The sequence below is a fragment of the Barbus barbus genome (genome assembly GCF_936440315.1).
Source record: "Barbus barbus genome assembly, chromosome: 1".
NCBI lineage: Eukaryota > Metazoa > Chordata > Actinopteri > Cypriniformes > Cyprinidae > Barbus > Barbus barbus.
Genome location: NC_136729.1, coordinates 14,281,178 through 14,303,041, shown reverse-complemented (window position 1 = coordinate 14,303,041; position 21,864 = coordinate 14,281,178). Strand labels below are relative to the sequence as shown.

Sequence of the window (21,864 nt, the reverse complement as noted above, 5' to 3'; positions counted from 1 at the left end):
AGTTCGAGGGGAGGGGCTTACCTATAGGTCAATTGATCAGGCTTAAATTTTTAAGAACACCAGATGGAAGAGTGGATGGAACAAATGATGCATGGATGGAATGAATGAAAGGTGGATGGATGGATGTGACGAACAAACGATTGATTAATAGTTGGATGGATGGATGGAAGGATGGATGGGTGGAATGAAGGATGGATGGATAGAGCAAACAATTGATGGATGGAATGAACAAAAGACTGATCGATGGATGTGACGAACAAACAATAGATGGATGGATGGAACAATGGATAGAATTAAGGATGGATGGATGGATAGAATGATGGCTGGATGAATGGATGGATAGAAAATAAGGATGTGCGCTACGACTAATTTGACTGTCCTTTAAACGGAAGTTTTGTATCCGACTAGTCTAAAAGCTAGAAACCCCCAAAAAATGGCAAAAGAAAAAAAATGTAGTGTGTGTCTATATAACAGGCTACATTTGAAATACTTAAATCTTATTGGGGAAGTCGTGGCCTAATGGTTAGAGAGTCGGACTTGTAATCCAAAGGTTGTGGGTTCGAGTCTCCGGCCGGCAGGGATTGTAGGTGGGAGTGAATGTCCAGCGCTCTCTCCACCCTCAATACCACGACTGAGGTGCCCTTGAGCAAGGCACCGAATCCCCAACTGCTCCCCGGGCGCTGCAGCATAAATGGCTGCCCACTGCTCCGGGTGTGTGTTCACGGTGTGTGTGTGTTCACTGCTGTGTGTGTGCACGTTGGATGGGTTAAATGCAGAGCACGAATTCCGAGTATGGGTCACCATACTTGGCTGAATGTCACTTCACTCATCTTTGAATCACACTGTCAAATCCGTCAATGAATTCTGCTAAAAATAGGTCATGATTATGCCATATGCTTGCCTCGCGTTATCATCATTTAATATTAGGCGGTCGATAAACAGAAAAAAAGAGAGCATACACTCAACATAAACCGGTGCATAGCTTATTTATTCAGATCGGCTGGAGCAATGCAGAAATGGAAAATCAATCAATAGACTGACAGAATTCTTCATTTTCATATAAAGTTAGCCAACATATTAAAACAACAGTAAAAAAATAGGAACGTTTATCAAGGAATAGCATTAAAATCGCTTTTAAAAATGTACTTCATGTTGGCTATATTGTCTAAAAACAAAAGAATGCTAGTTTTACTTACTCGGAGCATGCGCATTTGTTCAGTGAATTTAACACCTTAACGTGGTCTGGTGAAAGACTGGACTAGACTATTCTGCACTTGAAAAAAAAAAAATCTTGTGCAATCTGTGATCGCTAAAGCATGCAGTCGCTTTCTTATGTGCGCTGTTTTATTGGTTTCACTTTCGCTTTTGAAATCGATCAAGTTCAGCAAGGTGGGGAGAGGATGTAAAGTGGGAGCACAGTAACACGTTTGGGGGGTCACGGCCCGCGAATGCCCCCCCTTGGCGTCGGCCCTGCCTTAGCCCAGTCAGGTGTGCCATGAAAAATTATCCATACTTTATATATGTATTATAATTCGTCATTATTATTTTAAATCAGAGGGTTTTAAAATGTTTAACCAATGCCAATTATTCAAAAGAGTTTGTCAGTAAAACTTCGTAACTCCACCCCGCCTCCTTTCAGATTGACGCGCCGCGCTGCCCGCGCACAGCCTGGAGGAAACAGATCTCCGCGTTTTCGCAATGCAAGGGTAAATAAATAATAACTAATGTTTGAATAGTACAGCGTTTTCTTTACTCAGCAGGCTCGTCTAGGGCGGGCACTAGAGACTCACAGGGCGGGCCAGGCCCCCCATTGCCCGCCCATGGCGCCGGGACTGATTGTAAGGCAATTTGACATTACACAGTTTACACAACTTTTCCATCTCCTTCTAATTAAAAAAAATCCCACACCTTGCTGGTCTTTCGCGTTGTAATTTTTAGCTCGCCTCAACTGACATGAAGAAAACGCATGAGAGGTCTGAGGTAAAAATGTAGTTTCTGACCAGATACGCTTTTAAAAATATTTATATATTTAAATATTTTGATATGTATTCTTTTTCAAAAGTTTTATTTTAACTTATTTAAAATGTTTTAAATGTAACGTTAAAATGATTGTAATTTGAATGATAAAATCATGTTTTTTTTCTCTCGTGTAATCGATTGTTTTCAGTGTCGACTAGTAGGAGCTGTACCGTTTAGTCGACTAGACCCGCACATCCCTATGATGGATGGAATGAATAAAAGACAGATCGATGGATGGAATGAATGAATGAAAGATGGATGGATGTGATGAACAAACAATTGATGGATGGATGGAACAATGAATAGAATGATGGATGGAACGATACATACACAGTAAAGTGTTAATTTAACTCCTAAAGAGTTGAATTTGACTCTGTTTCAGATAACATTTGGTCCCACTCGAAATCAGTGTAAAATTTACTCTTTGGTCAGTGTCAAGTTTTTAGAGTTAATTCTACTCAATATTGAGTAAAAAATAACAATGAATTGTGTAAAAGTATTTAACACTGTAGTTTAATCACACTGTTAAGAGTAATATGATTACACAGTATAGAGTTAATTTATCTACAATTTTACTTAAAAAAATGACACTTTAAGTGTAATGTTTACTTTATTTCTCTACAGTGTTTTAAAATATATATAAATCATAAGATGCATTGTTACTGAATTATATAGAACTATAAATACTATCCAAATAAAAACAAGCACAATAACACTAGATCACAGAACTCACAATTTATTGTGAAAAAGCATTTCAATGTTGAATTGAGTTGAACATTGAATTTACAATGCCTTGTATCTGACAGAGACATATTATATAACAATGTTTTTTTACAAACATTTTTCTCTTACTAGAGAAAGGAATATGGCACGACAAGGAGAGTTGTGTCAGTCCCTCCATATGACATTTGTATGTCAAAAGGCCTAGGGTAATGCAGGTTGTCGACATGAAAAAAAACCAAATCCTGCTTTGATCTGATCAGAAATCGTGGGAAGACCAAGAAGACATCTGATGATTTGGCTTCATCGTTGACCATTGCTTGCCGATATATGAAGGTAATTTCCATCTTCTCGCGGACAGTCTTTTCATCAGCAGAGTGTCTCAAAACAGAAATAGCTGCTTCCACATCCTCATCAGATGGCGGAAGGGCTGACGGGCTGACGACCACGGCCTGGCCCACCAACTTAAGAAAAAATACAATGTTAAGAACTGATTTCTGTACAATTCACAGGTCACCACTATAATCACATCACTGATCAGTAAACATACCTTTAGGAGATTTGCTGACTGAGGCACCTCTCTCCTCTGCTGTATTTCTTTGTATGGTCTTCAATCGCCATGCAAGGTATCCCGAACCACTCTCCGGATCGTAGTAATGTTCCCATGTGATTATAAATAAATTATAAATGAGTACTATTAACATTTCAAAGAGTGAATATGTGCATAATGTTGCAATAACCCATTTACTTACATATCCATGCTGTGAGTATGGGTCTTCTAGATAGGGAAACAAAGCTACTATCCCCTGTGCATACATCACTCTGACACTTTTGGGGGGGGATGTCCTAGCATATGAATTCAAATTTAACATCACACTCAACTGACATTGCACAACACAATTTACATAATTAATAACTGTACAACAATAACAATGTTTCTTTACAGCCCATCTATATGCTTAATGCTTACCCGTGTGTTTCTGTCATCTCAGCAGCAAGTATGTTAATCATCTGTCTTCTGGTGGCATCTGTCAGAGATTTGGTTTTTCCATACTCTTGCATAATGCGTTCACCACCAGGCTTTGATGTTAGGATTTTTTCAATCAACTATAGGTGGAATAAAATGTGCTTTCCGTTATTGTAAAACCATATGTAATGCTGAAAAAAAAAGCTATCTAAAGAACACTTCCCATGGTGAAACAACATTCAGATTGGACTTAACAGCAATTTCCACCACTTACCGCTTTTGCCTCATAGTTTATGTGACATGGCCTTTTAGGCTGGCTTCCTTCGGCAGCAGCTACTTCTTCAACAGGGTCACACATCGTGAAATTCAGGATGACGGTGTCATCAGATGTACCCGAGCATGATGATGATTGAGAGGCACCTGTTCATTATGAAATTTGTACAAAACATAGAAACATATTACAAGAAACAGTTATTTTTAAAACAATAAATGTTCTCATTCCGGCCTTTGAACTAAACAAACTAATTTGTGAATTGTCTGAATGAATACCAAGTCCTCCATTGCCCAGCATGATTCTGAAAGTTCCAGGTGACTCCTTCACTATTTCTTCAAAAACCTCTGTGTCAACTTCTGTGTCTGACTGGTCATACACCTTAATGTCTGGCTGCCTGCTTTCTGGTATGTTGAATTTTAGACACGCTGTTTAAAAAAAATAAAATAAAAAAACATGCATTCCCTCACAAGAATCAAAGGTCATATTTAAGTTTGCCTCATGTATTCACAAAATGATGAAAGACAAGTATCTGCACCCGATTTTATGTAACTGAAAATATAAAGCACAGCAGAAATGATTATTGACCTAGCTAGATATCATAACATAATAGGTGCTGTATCATTGGGTGATATTGCTTTAACCTAATGACCCACCTTCTTTCAAGAAAGCATCGAATGTCAGCTCAGACAGCTTGACATATTTCTGCTCTTCCCCGAATTGAACACGCAACAGCATTTTGCCCCTGTTAACAAAAAAATATATATATTCAAAATCATAATTTAGGGCTGGTTCAACTAAGAATTATCTATCCATTTCTCTCAGTAGTGGCAATGCACTATGCATTACTTAGATGTTACACTGCAATTACAAAGAGTGGCTGAAGAAGACAAAGTTATGCTGGTTGAATATAACGTTAGGCTATTTTCTGCAGCAAATGGGTTAACGTTAACTTAGGCTAGTTAAAGTTTAGAGGCACCGCGTCCCACTAGCTACCAAATAACTGTGCCAAAGTTAGCTAGCTCATTAGCTATTTTAGTTCAAACAGTAACCCGTTAAAATGGTTAAGCCATGTTAAACAAACACGTCATGCAATCAGTGATCTAGAGCTAGACCAACATTAGAATCATGCTAACATTACCAGTATAAAAAACCCAGATTAACGTTGAATGGGAAGATAAAAAAATAGATATTAAATATTTTGTTGTTATATCGACCGAGCTAACGTTATTTTACGCATAAATCATTCTGACCAAATTCATTCGTGAAAATATTGCAAGTAAGAAACACAGTTACCGATACGGATTAGCTGGTTAGTTGTATTATGACCTCAACTTATATCAGCACAACTCTAAAATTATGTAAAGTTAAAAAATACCGTTTGTGTGTTGACAACACAGGGATTACTACTTACCTAGCAATATCAGTGGCCTAACGTTACTCCAGAGCGATCTTTCTCCACCGACAAACGTGCCAATCTTCAGCACAACAGAGTGGCGGGTATTCATCACTGCTGTAGAGTTGAAATTGTCATGCGTTTCTGCAGATTTTTACACTCACTTTTAACTCCACTGATAGAGCAACTTTACTCTCCCAAATGTTGAAAATACTCTATTTGGGTTAAAATAACTTTACTCTGAAATATTAACACCCCATTTTTTACTGTGTAGAACAATGGATGAATGGAACGAGCAATGGATTGATGGAAAGAATGTTGGATGGATGGTTCAAACGATGGATGGAACGAACGGTGGATGGATGTGATGAACATGACTGGTGGATAGTTGGATGGATGGATAGAATGATGGATGATAGAACGAAGGATGGATATGATGGATAGAACAAAATGAAAGGATAGAATGATGGATGGATGGAAGAATGATGATATATATATATATATATATATATATATATATAAATAATGATATAGAATGAAATACAGAATGATACAACAAAGGATGGATGGAACGTTCGATGGAATGAACAATGGATGATGGAAAGTATGTTGGATGGATGGATGGACAGATGGATGGATAGAATGATGACTAAAATGAAGAATGAATGGATGGATTGATGTATGGATAAAATGATGGATGATTGATAGAATGGTAGGTCAAGGTCATTTTTATTATATGTGAACCTGGACCACAAAACCAGTCATAAGGGTACATTTTTTGGAATTGAGATTTATACATCATCTGAAAGCTGAATAAATATGTTTTCCATTGATGTATGGTTTGTTAGGATAGGACAATATTTGGCTGAGATTCAATTATTTAAAATTCTGGAATTTGAGGGTGCAAAACAATCAAAATATTGAGAAAATTGCCTTTAAAGTTGTCCAAATGAAGCCAGCAATGCATATTACTGATCAAAAATGAAGTTTTGATATATTTACGGTAGGAAATGTACAAAATATCTTCATGGAACATAATCTTTACTTAATATCCTAATGATTTTTGCCATAAAAGAAAAATGGATAATTTTGACTCATAAAATGTATTTTTGGCTATTGCTACAAATATAACTGTGCTACTTGTGACTGGTTTTGTGTTCCAGGGTCACATATAGCACCCTAAAACAACTGACCAAGGTGCTTCAATAATACAATAAAAGATGACAGTCATACAAAAAATAGTAAAAGAAATTAAATCAACAACATAAACCATAAAACCGATAGATGCATGCATAGATCGATAGGGGGAAAAATTATTTAAAAATAATACTTCATTAAAAAAAATTAGTGTGCATTGCATAATCTAAGCATTATGCTTTAAGCTTCCAAATATAAATCTTATAAGTCATTTAAAGTTCAATTTATGTACTATGTATTTAGTTATTTTTCTTTTTTAAAATTTTGTATTTTCTGATTTGCTTAAATGTTATTGTTTGTAGCAGTGTTTTTTATGTTTTTCATTAAAAAAGGAATGTGTATTATGAAAGTAAACAGGGCCTATTTTGATATCATGTCAATTCGTAACATTTTTAATAGTTTACTGAAGCTCAACTCTCACAAGTTGCTTGTTTGTTGTTGTGAGAACAGTGACTTTTTGAACATATTTGATCACACAGAGACTAAATTGCGATCCTCTTACTCGCAAATATCTAAGAAACAAGATACACAATCATGCTTGCGTTCACTCTGCAGCGGGTGTCATATTCTCTGACTCTTGTAGACATCTTGACATCTTGCAGATGTCTCTCTCAAACTCCCCTGTTACTGCCCCGTGTTGCTATGGAGACCAGCTGCAGCGGCGTCGAGCAGTATATAAACACCTGTACCTCTGGACTGTGTCTGTTCTGTTTGATGATTGCGTTTTTGATGAGGCCTCTGGTCAGATAAGATGTTATTTGATTCGGGCATCCTTCACTGAGACCCAGATGCAGTTTTGACAGTTTCCTGGCATGAGTTCTGTCACTGTTTTGGTCACTTTTCCAATTCCCATTGTTTTTATTTCAAAATATCACCCTGATTTCCTTTCTGTGGTTAGTAAGATTATATCTGACAGATTTTTTTAGGGCTGTGAAGCAGTTTCATCCAGTTACATCATATAATGGATTATAGAACATGTCTTTCATGCTCCTAAAATTCTCATTGATTTAAATTACAAGCTATCAGGGTTTCATCTTATATTAGCATTTGCACCGCATTGCATATTTTTTGCTCAGTTTGGGCCTCTGGATAGACAGATTGACTGTCTCATAAATCTCAGATCATCATCAGACCCGCTGACACCCAACCATAACCTCTCTGCTTCTCTCCATCTCCTCAGGTGGGCTTCCTGAAAACACGGCACCGATATGAGATCGTGTTCACACTCCCGGGGATGCCAGAGCTCGGGAAAGACGTGTGTCCAGCCCCCATCCCCAATCCACACCTCCGTATCACTAACATAACGCCGTCCTCAGACGGTACGTCCCATCGCTGGAGGTTCAGCCCTCTGTTGTGTGACTTATTGCAGTGATTCCCAAACGTTTTTTGTCAGCCAAACACCTTTGACCTACAATATTTCCTTTCCCATTTTTAAGTTTGCCTTGACTGTTCAAATCCTTTAGGCATATTGAAACCTTATATTAGCTGCTATAGCATACTATTGTAGAAATTAGTTGATGTTTATTCTAGCTGTGATGCAGTCTTAAAAATTAAGGTTTATTATTGGTATTGATGGTTCCATGAACATCCATGGCCACTTTCCATTCCACAAAAAGGTTTATAATGGTAATAAAATTCTTTAGATGATTTAAATGTTCTTCACACTAAGACAAAAATTGTTTTGACTGATAGGTTTCTTTGTGGAACGGAAAATGGTTCTTCTATGGTGTCGTTGCGAAAAACCCCTTTTTGAAAACTTTCTTTATAAGAGACTTTTACAATGGCATTCGCACATACAGATCGCAAATATGGCCGAGCCTCACGTGCTCTTAAGAATAAAACTCCTACAGCATATTCCAGTGAATGGCCCCCACAACCGGTTTCCACCAGTTATGTCTATGAGTTTATTTAATGTGGACAAAAATGAACGCGTGCTGTATTACCGGTTTACAAAAGCTTCTTCAATGTGCACGAATCAGCGCATAGTGCTACTGAATACGCAAATCACTGAACGTTTTGAATGCTGTGGCTCCGCAGACGAAAAATACTCTTTACTCTAAAACTGATGCTCATTTTAGAGTATTGGCGTGATCAATTAAACAAATATGTGATGTGCGTTGTGTTTGGAGTGTCGTGTTAACAACTAATTAATGAGACTGAACACCGTACTGACAATTAATTAATGAGGCTGATTGGGGAATGAGAAACACTGGGATAGGATCTGTGTATTCAGAGTCTGGGGTGAGAAGAATTAAAAAGGAGTGTAAATGAGAATGGATGTGGGCTGGCTGTTGGCTTTTTTACAAGTTGAAATAGGACGGCGGTACTCAGATATTATTGGGAGGGGAGTGTCTTTCGCTGTCGTTTAGGGCCGTCGGCGATAAAGATAGCTGGGACGGGGACTTTAGGAGTGCCGTCGTTCCTTATTGTGTGAGTCATCTAATTGCTGAACGGTCAGAGCATGCCAGCGTATGGACTGTGCCCATTTTGAACAAGCTATTATTGCTGTCCTTCTATTCTGTGGTTGAGACTGTCATGTGCAGAAATCTTTGAGCCTTGAACCGAAGACACGCAGCTTGTATTTCTCCTTACGGATCTGGGTGCAACACGCGGTGTTCTACGGTCTGCACCAAGCTCCTTCGAAACCCCCACCCCCTCGGGAGGGGTAAAGTCGCCGTGGGGAGAGTTAAGAGTTAAAATGATGTATTTAATAAAGTTCTGTTTCTAGTAAAAATAGAGGGTGACAGTGAGGGTGGGAAAGACTGGGAAGGTTTAGGGGAGCAGGTATTAATTTGCACATGCATGAGGTTTTATATGAATTTGAAGTGTCATTGTTTGTCATCTTCTGGAATGTCACCAATGAAGTGAGTGAACTTATGTAGCACACTGTCCTAAGGCTTCTTAGGTTGTGTTTACCCTGTCCTGCAGTCCCCTCACTTATTAAAATCATTTGTGATTGAAGTTGTGGTGGTGTGTTGTCTTCTGGTGCCAGACCACACCGGCTTAAAGAATTAAAGGTGGTGGCAGCGGCCTATTAAGTAAAGCAAATATTACAAATAGATACATAGGCTATGGTATTTAATTAGAGGCATTAAAATAACAGAGGATTTATGGTTTATTTAACGCGCAGCTAAGTAGCTTATGTGTTCTGTGAGACATCTAGTGAATTTAAAGGTTAAGTGCATAATTTGTACCGTTCTCGAAGTACAGAGAACGCGCTTGTGCGTTTAAAACACCGATCTATAATAGAGAACATTATAGGTTATATAGCCTAGATATATAGATCAGTGGTTTAAAAACGCGAGAAGCATGGCAATGGATTCTCAAGATTCTCGAAAGGTTTAATCGAGCGCATATTCACGTCGAAAAACAATGGAAGAGCACCGCAGTAGAATGAGAAAAGCGTTCTTTGTGAACGGCCGTGTTGTAAGCTTTCTGGTTATTTCGGATCGAACCACACAGACACCAGATTTAACTTCTTTTTCCATCCTTTAACGTTGATGACGTCACATCAATACACAACATCCCCCCTCTACTTGAATATGAACTTACGCCAACTAAAGTTATCGTTCACATTTTCTTACAACTTAAGACAGTTCAGAACATTCAAAGTACATGTAACACTGTACATCTTAATAGAACATCAGCACTGCTTTCTGAACAGGTGCACCACACCACAACATAATCTTAATCTAAAACTCTTAATTTGATTTTTACTTGTTTTCCTTCTTACATAATCTAGCCTTTATCAGTCACTCAACAACATAGTCTCTAAACCTTTCAGGCAATCCGATTAGTCTCTGGGGTTTGAAAGGTTTAGGAATCTGCTCCTCTCTCTGAAATGTTTCTCAGTTCTCTTTGCATTCCTCTGAACTTTCCTTTTGCTCTTTATCACAACTCGGCTCTAGAGCACATATCATTTCACCATCCAATGTTGGTGTTTCCGCAGACAGAAATTTCTTGACAAATGTCGTATTCCGTGCATACTTTGCTCCAGTGGGTGACTGAACGACAACGCTGTTACCTTCTCTGCGTACAACCTTGTGAGGAGTGCTATGAAATGTTGTTGTGAATTTGTCTGTTTTATCCTGTCTCACAAGCACTTGATCTCCAACCTCTATGTCTGATGTCTTAGCGCCTCGTCTGTGGTCTGTGTATATCTTGGCTTTTCCTTTCTGCTCTACGTCTTTGTCTCGAGCTTCAAGGTCACTGTGTGGAGTTGTAATGTCTGGTAACTTTCCTCTGATCTTCTTCTGAAAAAGAAGCTCTGCTGGGCTTTTGCCCGTTGTGGCATGTTGTATGGACCTGTAGACAGTCACATATTTGCGTAGCTCTTTTTTCCAATCCTGGCCCTCAGCTTGGGCAATCCGTACTCGTTTCATCAGTGATGCATTTTGTCTTTCCACTGCTCCATTTGCTTGCGCCCATTTTGGAGTTGTTTTGATATGGTGTATTCCGTTCTCCTGACAAAAAGCCTGAAATAGACTGGACTTGAATTGTGGGCCACAATCCGACCTGATTGTTAAAGGAAGTCCGTGCCGACTGAAAATATCTTCCAAACGGTCGATCACTTTTTCCGCCGTTGTTGACTTGAGGATTGCATATTCATGCAAATCCGCACATATATGTAGCACCGTGGTCCTGCGAGACACGACATTTCGTTCCACTGCATGTCCCCACATGTAGCGGAATGACAATAAAGCTCAACTTGAACTTGATATTCATAGTACCTGCTGTAATAGTCGACGACAACCAGAATCGAATGTCCATCCGGTAAAGGACCAAGTAAATCTGTGGCTAAGTTTTGCCATGGCCCTTCAGGCATCACTGTGGGCGACAGTGGTTCAGCAACATCTGGTTTTGCTACCAACTGACAACCGTGACATGTCCTCACAAGTCTTTCTGCAGCCCTGTCCATTCCGGGCCACCAAACCTTTGTTCTCAGGTGTTGTTTTGTTCCTACCACACCAAGATGACCCTCATGTGCCAACTGTAATGCTCTTCCTCGCAGCGACTGTGGCAAAACAATTCTTGTTCCCGAGTATTATTTGGCCAATGACACATAGCTCACCTGCAATATGTCTGTATGCAGGACAGTCACCAAAACAACCTGTTTGAATAGCAGTTCTCAGTCTCTGTAATTCCACATCATTTGCTGAGATCTGCTCAACTTCTTTGGTGGTGAGGGCGCTGGGTGTGGCACAAACTGCTATAAACCGCACATATTCCTCTGCTTTATGTGTGTGCATCTCACCTCTGGCTGATGGGCCCAGCAGCCGTGACAGAGGATCTGCAATGTTGTGTGTTCCAGGTATGTGAATCACCCGGAAGTCATAAGGCTGTAATCTCAAGACCCACCTTTCGATTTGTGCGCATGGTTTTGAGCGAGGGCTATAAATTGCTTCCAATGCTTTGTGGTCTGTGACGAGATCAAACTTCCGACCATAAACATAAGGGTGCAATCGTTCACATGCCTACACCAGAGTAAGTGCTTCGCGCTCAGTTTGTGAATACCTTTGTTCGCACTCTGTCAAGCTCCTGCTCATATAGCAGACAGGAACCATTCCTTCACGTTGTTCCTGAACCAGTACTGCTCCAACACCTTTTGGTCCAGCATCAGCAATGACTTTTGTTGGTGCGTCCTTGTCGAAGTAAGCCAGTGTTGTTGCCTCGGCCAACCTATCTTTGAGAGTTTTGAAAGCCTTCTTCTGGTCAGTTCCGAAATGAAATTTGGTGTCTCTCTTTGTCAGTCTGCGCAGAGGTTCTGAGATGCTCGCAAACTGAGGTATGAAACGGCTACTATAGCCAGCTAAACCGAGGAAACTTCTCACCTCGGAAAGTTTTCAGGCTCTCTTGCCTTCACAACTGCTCTCACCCTCTCTGCCGTCGGTCCTATACCTTTCACTGACAGCAGCATGCCCATAAACACCAATTTGTCCATGTTAAACTGGCACTTCTCTACATTCAGAGTCAAGCCGCAGCTTTCCCCATGAATGAGGCGTCAAATCGTGCGGATTATTCGGGAATGGTGTGCTATGACTTTTATAAGCGATCGGGGGTACGGTATTTGCCCCAGGGGCAAAAAAGCGGCCCAAAAATCGCATTGACTTAACATTGCGACAAACTTTGACGAATCATAGCTCAGAGCGAGGATTTCGCAGAAACTTGTGATTTGCCACATTTGAAGAGGCTGGGAGGCTCTGTAAGAACATACCTCACAATGGGGTAAAAGTTTTACCCCTGGGGCAGAAGAGGCCCCCAAAGTTGCCCCATTGACTTACTATGGAGCAGGACGGCCCATGAAATGCATGCGTTTAACCTACTATGGCAAATTGCATAGGGATTTTGTATTGAACATAGCTCTGGATCACAGTGTCATAGAGACAAGGGGGCGGGCTCATTTTACTCAGACGACCAATCAATCTCTCAGGATCATTGTGAAGCTATCAAGCCACGCCCTAGCAACCATTTAGACCACCGTAGCAACAAGTTCCATAGACATTCATTGAAAGAGATCAAAGGGATATCTCCGGACTGAATTGTCATTGAAACATGAGGGTGGTCTCATTTGACTCGGGGCAGCAAACAGCCAATCATGAATCACCTCAACACTTCCTAGCCCCTCCCTAGCAACCATTTTCGAGCACCTTAACAACCAAAATCCAAAGAGGGATATCTTCCATTCTGAATGTCGCAGAGACATGGGAGTTGGTTTATATCATTCATAGTGACAAGAAGCCTTTGCAGTTTCATCATTGGCAGCTCCTAGCCCCTCCCTAGCAACCATTGTCGAGCACCTTAGCAACCAAAATCCAAAGAGGGATATCTTCCATTCTGAATGTCACAGAGGCATGGGAGTTGGTTTATATCATTCATAGTGACAAGAAGCCTTTGCAGTTTCATCATTGGCAGCTCCAAGCAACTACATAGCAACCAAACAGAGGACCTTAGCAACCAAAATCCAAAGAGGTATATCTTTCATTCTGAATGTCACAGAGGCATGGGGGTTGGTTTATATCATTCATAGTGACAAGAAGCCTTTGCAGTTTCATCATGCAACTCCATAGCAACCAAACAGAGTACCCTAGCAACCAAAATCCAAAGAGGGATATCTTCCATTCTGAATGTCACAGAGGCATGGGAGTTGGTTTATATCATTCATAGTGACAAGAAGCCTTTGCAGTTTCATCATGCAACTCCATAGCAACCAAACAGAGTACCTTAGCAACCAAAATCCAAATAGGGATATCTTCCATTCGGAATGTCACAGAGGCACGGGAGTTGGTTTATATCATTCATAGTGACAAGAAGCCTTTGCAGTTTCATCATGCAACTCCATAGCAACCAAACAGAGTACCCTAGCAACCAAAATCCAAAGAGGGATATCTTCCATTCTGAATGTCACAGAGGCATGGGAGTTGGTTTATATCATTCATAGTGACAAGAAGCCTTTGAAGTTTCATCATGCAACTCCATAGCAACCATCCTGGGTACCCTAGCAACCGCATAGCAACACCCTAGCAACCACCCAAGTACCCTAGCAACCACATAGCAACACCTTAGCAACCACCCAGGATACCCTAGCAACCGCCCTAGCAACCATCCTAGGTACCCTAGCAACCATCCTGGGTACCCTAGCAACGGCCCTAGCAACCATCCTGGGTACCCTATCAACCGCATAGCAACACCCTAGCAACCACATAGCAACACCTTAGCAACCACCCTGGGTACCCTAGCAACGGCCCTAGCAACCATCCTGGGTACCCTAGCAACCGCCCTAGCAACCGAGTGGCGAGTTTTGCCACGCCAAGCACCCACTCACATTTTCTTCAGGAAATGTACATTCTAGCCCCGTCCTACAATACAAAAAAAAAAAAAAAAAAAAAAAAAAACACACATTAGTCTCTCTAATAAAAACACACGCATATATTAACCCGCTAAACAACTACCTTATCTAGTTGCTCGTGCTATCCAACGTAACGAGAAGGGTCTGGCTGCAGACTTGCACTTGCACTTCCGCGGGTGGCGTCACTTGCACTTTTTTTTTTTTTTAAAGATACTTTATTCAATAATTGCACAGTTTACAGGAACGTTCAACTCCATTATAAAAATAACATAATGTGCAGTTTCCACGTCACTTGCACTCTCAGACACTTTGCACTTCCGCGGGTGACGTCACTTGCAGTCTTTTTTTTTTTTTTTTTTTTGTTCCATTTATTGATCATTTTTTGTTTGAGTCTCTCTACATTTTACAACAGTAGCCAGGTGGTGAAGACAAGAAAAAAGAAACTAAATTACAATGTCACTTGCAATCGCCATATTAAGCCATATTAAGTGTTTATGGTTTTCTATGGAGTAAAACACTTAACGAGAAACTTTGCGCATTGCGTTCATATTCTGCTGTTCTGTAGCCACGGATTTGCGAGTCTTTTCTTTTTCTCCTAGAGATGACTTGCAGGACCCTGTTCGTTATTGTACTAAATTAGTTTTAATCGTTTAAGCACCACAGCGTCTCGTCTCCATTGGCAACGCAAGTGACGTCGCAGATAGCGGCGATTGCAAGTGACATTGCAATTTAGTTTCTTTTTTCTTGTCTTCACCACCTGGCTACTGTTGTAAAATGTTGAGAGATGCAAGTGCAAGTCTGCAGCCAGACCCTTATGAACGTAACAGTCATCTGCCCCGCTTCTGTGTCGTCAAAAAACCGTAACAAAAGAAACACCCATTACATTTCATCTCTCAAACAATCAAGAGTGGAAACCAGTTCACCTACCGCAAGTTCAGCTTCACAGTTTCGCCTAATTTAATGTGCATGCTGCTACTTAATCACAACATCCTTTCAGCGCAAACATTCTGTTCCGCTTCACATACCATCCTTCTAATCTGCTCCCTTTAAAACAGCTTCTCACCTGCTTTATTGCATGATAATTAGTTACGTTGCCGTTTCTGATCATATCACCCCACATTTACATTGAAATAGAAAGGAAAGCAGCGCAGTAGAATACAGAAAGTGTTCTTTGTGAACGGCCGCAAAAACAAGCCCAATAAACTCACCAGTGTGAGTCCATTCCTAAACAAACGTTCAGTCTGTTAGATAAAGACTTCTTTTTGCATAATGGCTGTAGATGAATCTGTAGATGATGGTATAAAATACATTTTGTTGTTGACTCTGTATCTGTCTTCAGGAGGTCTGAGGGTGACATGTGAATATATGGCCCATCAGGAGGGAGTGTTGTGCGAGGAGGTGCAGATTCTTAGTGAGAGCAAAGAGGATGCAAGTGTAAAGGTTAAAGTTCATGCTCGTGTCATGGGTAAGTGACAGCATGTTTATCATTATCCTGGCAGTTTCTGAGAGTTACGAGTTCTTGAGACATTTTGGGGGCAATATTTAAGGCACACTCTTAAATAATATGCTGAATTAAGGAGATTATGTGCTGCCCTCCACTGGTGTTCTTATGTAAAAACTGATTAAAGTAATATTTCAGGTAAGCTCATCTGCAGCACGTGGCATAATGTTCATTCCCTGCAAAAAATAACTTCAACTTGTCCCTTGTTTCTTTTCAGTCCCACTGTATAAGTATCTCACTGTAACCCAGATTTTTGCAATTTTAAAAGAAAAGGAAGAAAAGAGACAATATTTTGTGGTAATAAACATTAGATGCTCTCAACTTATCTTGTACCGATCATGGCATTTTAAAAGTTAAAAGAATAGTTCACCCAAACATGAAAATGTGCTAAAAATGTACTCCCCGTCAGGCCATCCAAGATGTAGATGAGTTCTATGTCCGATTTGGAGAAGTGTAGCATTACACTACATCACCAATGTATCCTCTGCAGTGAATGGGCGCCGTCAGAATGAGAGTCCAAATAGCTGATAAAAACATCACAATAATCCTCACCACTCCAGTACATCAATTAATGTCTTGTGAAGTGAAAATTTGCATTTTTGTAAGAACAAAATCCATCATTAAGATCTTTTTAACTTTAAACAATTGCTTATAAATATGAGTCTTCTGTGTATAATATTGCTTTCTACAGTGAGTTATCTTGTCTGAATCAGGAGATAAATATTCACAGATCAAGCACCATTTACATATGAAAACTGTTCTAAACAAATATTTCGGCGGAGATGAACACTTTTTTTTTTTTTACTGGGGAAAGCATCGTTATGGATTATGGACTCATATTTTGGCCAGAGGCGATGGTTTACAGTTAAAAACACCTTGATGGATTTGTTTCTTACACAAACACAGCTTTTCGATTCATAAGATGTTGACTAATGGACTGGAGTGGTGTGGATCCATTCACTGCAGAGGATCCATTGGTCAACAAGTGATGTATGCTACATTTCTCCAAATCTGTTCCCGCTAAGAAACAAACTGATCTTGGATGGTTTGAGGGAGAGTGCATTTTTAGCAAATGTTAATTTTTGGGTAAAGCATTCTTTTAAAACGGCGTGTTTTGTGTACTGATGATGCTGTGCTGTCCAGTCCATATAGAGTTTAACTTGTAGAGTCCTGTAAATGACTCTTCTCCTCTGTCAGACCGTCATCACGGGACTCCCATGCTGCTGGAAGGCGTGCGCTGCATAGGAGCAGAACTCGAGTACGACTCCGAGCAAAGCGACTGGCAAGGCTTCGACTAAGCGCCTGAACCTCACAGACTTCCCAATCAGTGTCACATATCTCGTGTCGGCAGCGACAGAATATTCCAGATTCTGGAATTCTGTTGTCAATGTCTCTGGAAACAAACTGTGGTCACTAGCTTGTTTGTACTGTTGCAATGGAATGCAGGAATGATCTGTCGTTTACTGTAGCTCTCTGTGATTCGTCGTTTTTCAGGTTTGGATAAAAAAACAACAATCAAATAGTGTGTGTTTGCTCTAACTGAATTCCAGTGTTGAATGTTTCTTTTAGATAAAAACAAATATAATATGCTCCTATGTCTGTGTTTCTGAACTTTCTTGCTCCAATCTGATGTGATTCTAAGGTCTTTAAACTAATTCTATGAGTGATGCTTGTGCTCACTGTGAATCAGCCTCTTATTTGTACCAGTATGAGGCACTGCTGACCACAAAATCAGTCTTACATGTTTCACCATGAACTTTGTTGGCATCTTGGCTTTAAAGTTTGAATGTTTTGATTCATCTACTGAAATGAATTTGATTAGTAATTTACTCAAAATCATTTTAGATCCAGCAAATGTTGGAGATTTTGTCTGCCCTGGTAGATTTTTTTAACGAGATCATCACTTTAAGGGCTGTTCAGTCATCTTTTGTGTGTAACATTGGTCTGTTTTGTTGAGCCAAAGTGCCTGAAATCATGTACATTGTTAGTTTATTTGATTGATGCCAGCATGTAAATCGAGCCATTACATGTTGGATGTTGGCAGCCTTATTCCAGCATAGTATTGTATGTCTGTTCTTAACTCTATATAACGGCTTTTATGAGGTTTCTGGATTGCTTTAAAATTTCATGTCTTTTCAAATGGAAATTCAAGATGATTTCTCCCAGAGCAAATAATGTTGACGGTTTTCTCTGTTGACGGTTTGTTTCTGTCTCTTACTGTAAATTTTTTACTTTCAAGCAAATAAAATTCACTTGTTGATTCAAAATGCTTTTATAATAATTTGTGTGTCATAAGGCAATTGTGAAAAATTGCATTGAACAGCCACTAGTGGTCAGTGTACTCTAAAATAATGAACCTATTTACAGTTTCAGGAACAAAGGGATGGATTTCTGGTTGCTGTATTGGTAATTGATGAATGTACAATAAAACCACGAATTTGATCATGCGTGATAATCAAGTAAATTGTGAATATAATAATGTAGTACGGTCCACTCGTGCATTTTCCTACAGAAAATACAGGTGTCTGCACAAGATTCAATTCTAAAGAGAAGAGGTGAAATATAGAGAAATATATATTGTGATTGTGATCTGACAGGTGAGATTTCATTTGATTATAAAAGATAGTTCAAAATCTTACGATAGTTCTAAAGAAACTATAACTTCATTTCGATCTTTCAAATCATTCTGAAATGTAGCATCATGCATTTATATGAAATGAAACGTAAATGCATCATGCATTCTTCATATCTTGCGGGTAGTTTGATTTTTCTGTAATCAACACAAAATTTATTTAAGGTTACTGCCTTAGAGGGGGTTGTGGTCTTTTTTTTTTTTATCATGCTATGCAAATCTGACACCCTAATATTCAAGGAAAATGAACGTGGTGTATCTGCATAAAGATTGTATTGTCTTCTGTCTCGTGTTCTAACTCAATTCCACTTTAATGATAAAGTGCGCTCCATATTTTCTAGCACGTCACGGTTTGTGTTTAGTGTGTCAGTCATTCATTGTCAGGATCTCCTCCTCCGGGCAGAGTATTGTCTCTATGCCTGAGTGTCACTACCTTTGTGTATCACTGCGACATCTGACACTGATGGACTGAAGCAGAAAACTCTGCTCAAAGCCAAATGAACACTCCTATAATTTTATGAAGATGTGGCAGCTTCCTCATGACAATGCCAGATCTTCACAGATGGTGACAGCACTTTTATTGATACAAACCACAATAAAAACTTTTAAACACTGTTACACAAGTTTCCATTAATAAATGGTGCGGGGAAAAAAATGAGATAAAAAACAGCAAATAACTGTCCATTACATTAATTAACTTGCTATTCTTGGTTACTTAAATGTGTTTGCGAAAATAAGATCGCAAAAACCATTTCGGGCCTATTGTTTTTATTATTTTATTATAACTGTTTGAGTTGTAAATGAATAGGCTGTGTGTTTGTACATGTGATTGTGAAATACTGAGTTAGGCCTACTATTAGTTTACTTTTTACGAAGCCTATTATTTCGATAAAATACGTTCATTTCTGTTTTTGATACGGAGACTGTTCACATAGCCTGGTTTTCACGACGTCTTAAATTGTTGCGTGTTTTAATGTAAAGATTTCTATTTGATTTGTCGTTCCGGTTTAAACGTTTTTGTAGTTGTATTATTGTTCACTTGGAAGATCACATTTTTAAATATCCTATCGTTCATGGTTGCTTCTGTCTAATCAGCTAATAAGAATAATAAGGAAAATGTAATTGAATAATATTAACATTGAATATTTCTTTGCAGTTTATCAGAATGAAGAACTAGTTCTTATAAGAATTACTGTTACGTCTTGATTTCACCCTAAAAAATAAATTAAATGCAGGTTGAGTAACATTAAACGATATTTATGTCTTGAATCATATTAAGCCTCATTTGATTTTACTTGACAAAACTTGTGTGTTAAAATATTCAACTAACTTTTCAGAAATGTTATTAGAAGCTGCGGGAGACTTTTTACACTGGTGATTTTATTTTTGAAAGTCCATTTCTGTAGACACAAACCTTAAAGCATTGACTGTTAATAAATACATTAATAAACAAATTAATCAATTTTAGCTGTACACTCAAGAACTAAGTTCAACAATTTGGTTAATTTTGTTGTTAAGACTTAACACTTAGGCTATAACATTTTTTGTGTGAAAGAAAAAATGAATAAAACTGCAATCTGTCTTCATTACAGTTATCGGCTACAGTAAAAACATAGGCTATTTGTGTGACTGAACATTTGTTCAAATTAAATCTGAATTTATTTTTTGATTGACGTGATGTTTTGGGATTAGTCGGCTAAAAACCGAGGTGGAAGGGTCTGTTTGTGTATTTATCTGTGTTTATGGTTTATCTGCTGTTTTGCTATATTTGTGTGCTGGAGGAAAGGGCCCTTGTGTGAGACTGTGGGGCCAGAGAGAGCACTGGAGGCAATTAAACCTCTCTTGACTGTACTGTTGGTTTGAGGAAGTGACTGACAGACAGCTCCATTCATCCCGTTCACGGTTTAATCTGTGCTGAGCAGCTGAATTCAATAATGAGCCATTTCGGCACTGAATGATAAACACTGCTGAAAGTGGCAAAACTGCAATTATGCCGTTGCGGCCTCTGTAATGGGATTGCGAGCTCAGATAAAAGATTGTAATGTTGGTGTTGTGTATTATGGCAGCGGTTCAATGATGAGATGAACACCTGTGGTTCGTGCACCGTGAGGTAAACACAAATAAACCTCTCCTTCATATTTACACAATAACCTACAGAATGTGTACAATAGCCTATCTTACAACCCGAACCCCTTAACCATCTATCAATTATAACCCTTGTGATGCAAATTCAAAGGTTGTGCTGAAGCTGGCTGAGCATTTATCAATACCGAGTCTAAAAACGTAAATAATTAAACAACAGTGTCAAAGCAATGAGAAAATGGGCAAACGTTATGCTATTACAAAACTTTTTCTTAATTTGTTTAGTTCGAAAGCGATTATTGAATAGTTTATTCATCTACGCTTAATTAATAAACACACTAATTGTTTCTTCTACTTTTAGATTTAGTTAAAAAGACTTTTAAAACGATAAAATAATCGTTTCGTGTTTTAATAGTTTTACTGTTTAATCACACGCATCCGTTCACATTCGACGTTATTACGAAAGCGCAATTTAATAAACTAAACGGATATGAAAAGGTGACCTCTATCTTAATTGTAATTAATTACACTTACCGAGCGAAACAAATACAAAGTCTAAAGACAACGGGGATTGTTTATTTCGCTGAACGCCAAAAGGCGTTTAAACTACCTCGTGCTTTTACTCGTTTGTTTACCAATAGATTGATGGATTACAGTCCGGAAGTGACGTCGCTTCTGTCAGCCAACGTAACAAATGCATACTATACTCTGGAAATTATATGTTAATATGACGGCCGCAGCCTTCAGATTGTGTTCAAGATATTCCAATCACACCCACATTATGCACACACATTTGTATTTTAATACTCAGGATACTCCTGAATTGGTCCCCCTCCTCCCGAAGAAATCCGCTGACTCTTTCTCCAGAGCTTCTGTAAAACACACCCAGTGCAGACAACGAGTAAATCCACTATCCTAAGTCATAAAAGGGGAAGTTTGTGCTGCTCGGATCCATGTTTGTTGTGTGGAATTACTTCTCCGTGGTTAAGCAGTGAAGCGCCTCCCAGTGCCTCGGTCTTGAAACCCAGCGCATATATGCTGAAGGCATTTTGGGTTGAGCGCGATCCTATAGCTGAAGAGGGCCCTTCCACTTGCCCACAGGGCCCCCTCCACCTCAACCCGCCTTCCCTTCTTTAGAGATCTCCTCCTGCATGGACGCCCGATGCCGGAACATGCAATTTGAAAATATTTGGGCACAAACACGGTTCCGTCGCTGGAGTCTGTGGCTGGTGT

At 39.3% G+C, this 21,864-nt stretch overlaps 1 protein-coding gene across 1 annotated transcript in view; it reads left to right on the top strand.

Moving 5' to 3' along the window:
* The window catches only part of LOC306875971 (adipose-secreted signaling protein-like), a 34,344-nt gene extending 15,178 nt beyond the window's left edge, over nucleotides 1-19,166 (top strand). The window contains exons 4-6 of the mRNA XM_079426825.1: nucleotides 7,751-7,889; nucleotides 15,756-15,881; nucleotides 17,115-19,166. Coding sequence (XP_079282951.1) covers nucleotides 7,751-7,889; nucleotides 15,756-15,881; nucleotides 17,115-17,215 — 366 coding nt within the window. The 3' untranslated portion in view covers nucleotides 17,216-19,166. The remainder of the gene's footprint in view (nucleotides 1-7,750; nucleotides 7,890-15,755; nucleotides 15,882-17,114) is intronic.
* The last annotated feature ends 2,698 nt before the right edge of the window (nucleotides 19,167-21,864 follow it).